Below are 4,224 nucleotides of genomic sequence, written 5' to 3' on the forward strand. Positions count from 1 at the left end.
TGTTAAAAAAATAAGTTTAATGCAGGTGGCTCATTTCATAAAGAATTTCACAGGCACTCAAGACACCGAGCAGCTTTGTGTCCGCACGGCCACAACCCCTCCACCCCAGCCCTGTGGACACGTGCCCACCTCACAGGGGGCCTCGGAGGATCTGAGTAATGTGAGTCAATTAACACAAAACAAAGCTTTTAGGAAACAGCATGATTTAGTGCAAAAGATTCTCTGCAGCTCCGAGAAGTGGGGTCCACGTGAGCTGGCTCCAGGCGACTCAGACAGGCCCACCCCAGCCTCCTCCTCCGAGCAGTGGATGACTGACGGACACAAGCTGGCTGCGCGCTGAAGAGCACAGTTTACAGCCAGGTGTTTTTTGCTTTCTCTCCCTGATTTGGGTTTCCTTCCAGTGGCACACAGCTGTCCCGACAGCTCCCCAGGCTGCAGGGCTGCCTGGCCAGGCCGGGTTGAGGGGACCCCTGCCCGTGCCCAGGGGTGTGGGAACACAACTTGGGGTGACACAGCATCGGCCTGTCACCCCAGTGTGGGGCCCTTCATCCCACATGTCCCTCTGCTGTCCCAGCACAATCTTCAGAGTGCCTCTCACCTGCCTGCAAGGCCCACAGCCGCCTTGTCCCTGTCTGACAGAGAAGGCCAGGGTGGGCCACCTGGGTGAGATGCTGGCCCCCTGGTCTACAACCAAAAGCCCCCCGGACCAGGGCTCCTTCCTGGCCCACATTCATGCCTGCCTTTCACTCCCAGCTGTTCTAACTGCTGCCGGGGGCAGGAACAAAGGGGCAGCAGAGCCCCTCCATCGGAGGTCTGGCCCTGGTGTACCCCTGACTCCAACAGCAGCTTCTCTGCACTTGCGCCTCCTCTGACTCTGCTCCCAACACACACGACTCAATCCTGGATGCTCCCTTAAGGGAAGGGACTGAAAGCAGCCCCCAAAAGCCAGAAAGAAACTGAGGTGCCTCTTCAGAAATCCACATGTGAAGAGATGACAGCATCCAGCCAACATCCTCAACAGACCTGGCCAGGAGGACGACTGGTCCGCCTGGACCCTCCCCTGGGCTGGCCCCTGATCCAGGAACCTGCCAAGCAGACCAAGGTGACCCTGAAGCCCAGCCTGGCACTCAGGACCCCACCGCCTCACAGGGTGACAGATAGAGAAGAGTCTGTGGCTTGAACCCAGACTTGAGTGGCCCAGGGCAGAGTGAGCAGCTTCATGGCAGTGTAGTGCATCAGCTGGGGGAGCCTGACACTTCCCTAAGGCTGGGGCAGGGGTCGGGAGTGCACCCGAGGAGGCTGTGTGGCCAGGAGAACCACCCTCCAGACTTGCACCTGGGCAGCACACCCCTCCCCGGGGCCTCCCACACCACTGGTGACACCAGTGTCCTGGAGAGGGGACAGGGACGCAGGCCCTCCAAGTGTAGACTGGACCCATGGGCCGCACCACACAGCATATCTTGGAAAAGTGCGGGCTAAAACCACAAGCAGGTAGCCCGGGGGACACTGGACCTAAAGCACATACAGAAGGTTCCAGGCAAAAATCAACAGGAGGGAGGGCGCCAGTGTCCCCTTCACAGAAAAGTCTCAGCCCTTTCCTCTCAGGGGCCAGACCCAGGCTGGCGGTGGGTCATGTCCGCGGGAGGGAGTGGAATGGGCCCTGACCCACTTGGCCAAGAAGACCACGCAGCAGGGACATTGACACCGGGTCACAATGATCCACCCCAGAGCCAGGCCCGGGCCCTCACATGTCCACGAAGACCATGAAGCACCAGCCCAGTCCCCCGACCAGCAGCATGGTCACGTGGATGCCGTGGATGAGCAGCTCGTTCAGGAAGCGGAAGTCCACGCGCCGGCGGCCGAGCAGCAGCAGCAGCACCGACAGCTTGAGCTGGAAGCGCAGCAGGACACGCACACCCAGGTACTGCAGGCAGAAGAGGGCGGCCAGCGCGCCCCACAGCGCGGCCGTGAAGAGGCTGCAGCTGAAGTACAGCAGGAAGCGGATGAAGCCGTAGAGCCAGCGCGCCCGAATGTACACGTCGAAATTGTTGTACTTGGTGCGGGCCAGGCGGGAGGTGCGCGCTGGTCCACAGGCTGCGTGCAGGCAGGTGGTGTGCGGGCCGTGGAAGGAGCGCACCCGCCGGGGGATGGGCATGACCGGCATCGGCGCTAGCTTGCGGCGGTGGCAGCGTCCAGGCGGCGGTCAGCATAGGCGTCATGGGCACCTGGGCCTGAGAGTCTGAGGCTGAGCCCCGGGGGAGGCTTGGGCCTGCAGGGAGAGCGACAAGGGGAGGAGCCAGGTCATCCTGGGACACCAGGGGCTACAGGGAAACCGAGTCTGGGACTCGGGATCTGCTCACACACCTTCCCCCCTCTCACACCTGGGGTTATTCTTTTTTCACAAATGCTACTGAGGATGCTCCAAAAGGTCCCACAATCATGTGAGAACCAAACTGAGAAGAAGGGCCAGGAGAGTGGCCACAAGTCCCCGGAGGCAGTCCATGCCAAAACCGATGAGGAAGGGCCAAGAGAAACCTTGGCTATCCTCAGCCACCCCCAGACTTGGCGAGACTCCCCTTCACTGGACTCACCGTCTGCCTTCTATCTGGAATGCCCATTCCTGGCTGCTCTATCCAAGGTGATTAAGTCCCTGAGTGGCAACCCACTACAGGATCACAGGAGGGAGAGGGAGCCCACAGGGCAGACAGAGCAGTTCTCTTCAGCAACTTGACAGGCCAAGTGCTGGAGACCAGAGAGCTGCGGTAGGGGGCAGGCAACAAGTACAGAGCTCTGGGCTCACCTGCAGGGCCTGAACCCTGGTGCTGTCATCCACGGAGTGACCTTGGGCAGATCACCTCCCCCTGAGATCGTCCCTGCTCTGCAAAACGGACACTGGGCGCCCAGGGGTGCTGTGAGAAGCTGGTGTTACAGGGCAAGAGCTGCCTGAGGATGACTGCTGATGGCCGGCGGTATCATCACAGGGGATGGGGCCCTGTGGACGGAACCACCACAGGGAAGGAGAAACACAAGTGGCTCTTTCATTTTGCCTAGCAACTGCCATTATAGCCTAAATGATTCGTGGGTGGAGATATAGAACTGGAAATACAGGACGTGTATAATCAAAGCAGCAAAGTTGGTTACAGGCTCCAGGGAGACACTGCCTGAGACATCTGCCTCCGATCACATGACTTTTAGCCTGGGGGCCTACTGAGGGACTTCTGCTCGCTCCCGCTCCAGCCGCAGGTCGCAGCAAACGGCCGCCCACGTGCAGCTCCGGCCAGAGGTGCAGGCCGGGCAGGTCCACCCTCCCCTTCGCACAGGCCCAGCCCTTCCTGCAGACTTCGGCCAGAACCCGATCTGACAGCAGCTGCTCCATCCAGGCTTCACCTGGTCAGCCCGCCAGCCCCCGGGAATGGCATTCAGACGTCGTTGCTCCCTTCAAGCTGCAGGATCGCAGCCGGCGGCTAGTAGTCGTTCGCCATCCTCCCATCACCACCTAGCCGCAGGCAACGCGTCTACGCCACGGGCTTCCAGGTCGGGGGCGCCGGTGCGGCACCAAAGCGCTCACCTCTGGGGGTGCCGAGCTCCCGGCCCCGACCCCAGAGGCAGGACCGACCCGCGGCCCCCCGCGCCCCGCCCGGGCACCCCTGCCCGCTCACCGGGTGCCCTCTCCGCGCCGGCGTCCCGAGCCGCCCGGCCCCCTGTCCCTCGGGGCTGCGGGAGCAGGGCGGAAGCATGCTGCCGACGGAGCGGCCAGGACACTCACGCGTCCCTGGCCCGGGCCGCCCCGACCGGCCGGGGGCTCCCGCGCCCGGCGGCCGGCCGCGTTTGGCCCAGCGTGGGAGCCGTAGCGCCGTCCCTCTGCGGCCACCGTAGGACTTTCTTCACGCCCCCTCCGCCTGCGCCGACACCGAGAGCGCCTCCCTTCCCCCAGCTCGGCGCCGACCCTGAGCACCCAGAACTCGGCGCTTCCCAAGGGCGGGGGTGCGTGCGTGCGTGCGTGCGAGGGCGGCGCACCGCCCATGACGTTAAGGCCAGACGACACCGTCCCTCCTACGCCACTGGCCCGCGGCCTGTCCTGCGCATGCGCAGATAGTGCATCTACGCCGCGCAGCCTCTGCGCATGCGGCGCTGCGCCCGAAGCGGTTGAAAGTGCGCAGGCGCGCGCCCTCTGTGGTGCTACGCCAGCGTCTGGAGAGCACCTGCAGTTGGCCCCGGGACCCG

General features: G+C 63.2%; 1 protein-coding gene across 2 annotated transcripts; it reads right to left on the reverse strand.

Annotated features, from left to right (window-relative positions):
- TMEM250 (transmembrane protein 250) lies at positions 1–3,985 on the reverse strand. 2 transcript variants are annotated; one of them, XM_031450814.2, is made up of 3 exons: positions 3,660–3,985; positions 2,801–2,992; positions 1–2,269 (listed from the first exon to the last, which is right to left on the reverse strand). In XM_031450814.2, the coding sequence occupies exon 3, from the start codon at positions 2,162–2,164 to the stop codon at positions 1,745–1,747; it is 420 nt and encodes a 139-aa protein (XP_031306674.1). In that variant the 5' UTR covers positions 2,165–2,269; positions 2,801–2,992; positions 3,660–3,985; the 3' UTR covers positions 1–1,744. The 2 variants fall into 2 exon arrangements, with proteins under 2 accessions (XP_031306674.1, XP_031306673.1); XM_031450813.2 differs by lacking the exon at positions 2,801–2,992.
- Positions 3,986–4,224: the final 239 nt, after the last annotated feature.

Source organism: Camelus dromedarius, chromosome 10 (assembly GCF_036321535.1).
Source record: "Camelus dromedarius isolate mCamDro1 chromosome 10, mCamDro1.pat, whole genome shotgun sequence".
Classification (NCBI taxonomy): Eukaryota; Metazoa; Chordata; class Mammalia; order Artiodactyla; family Camelidae; genus Camelus; species Camelus dromedarius.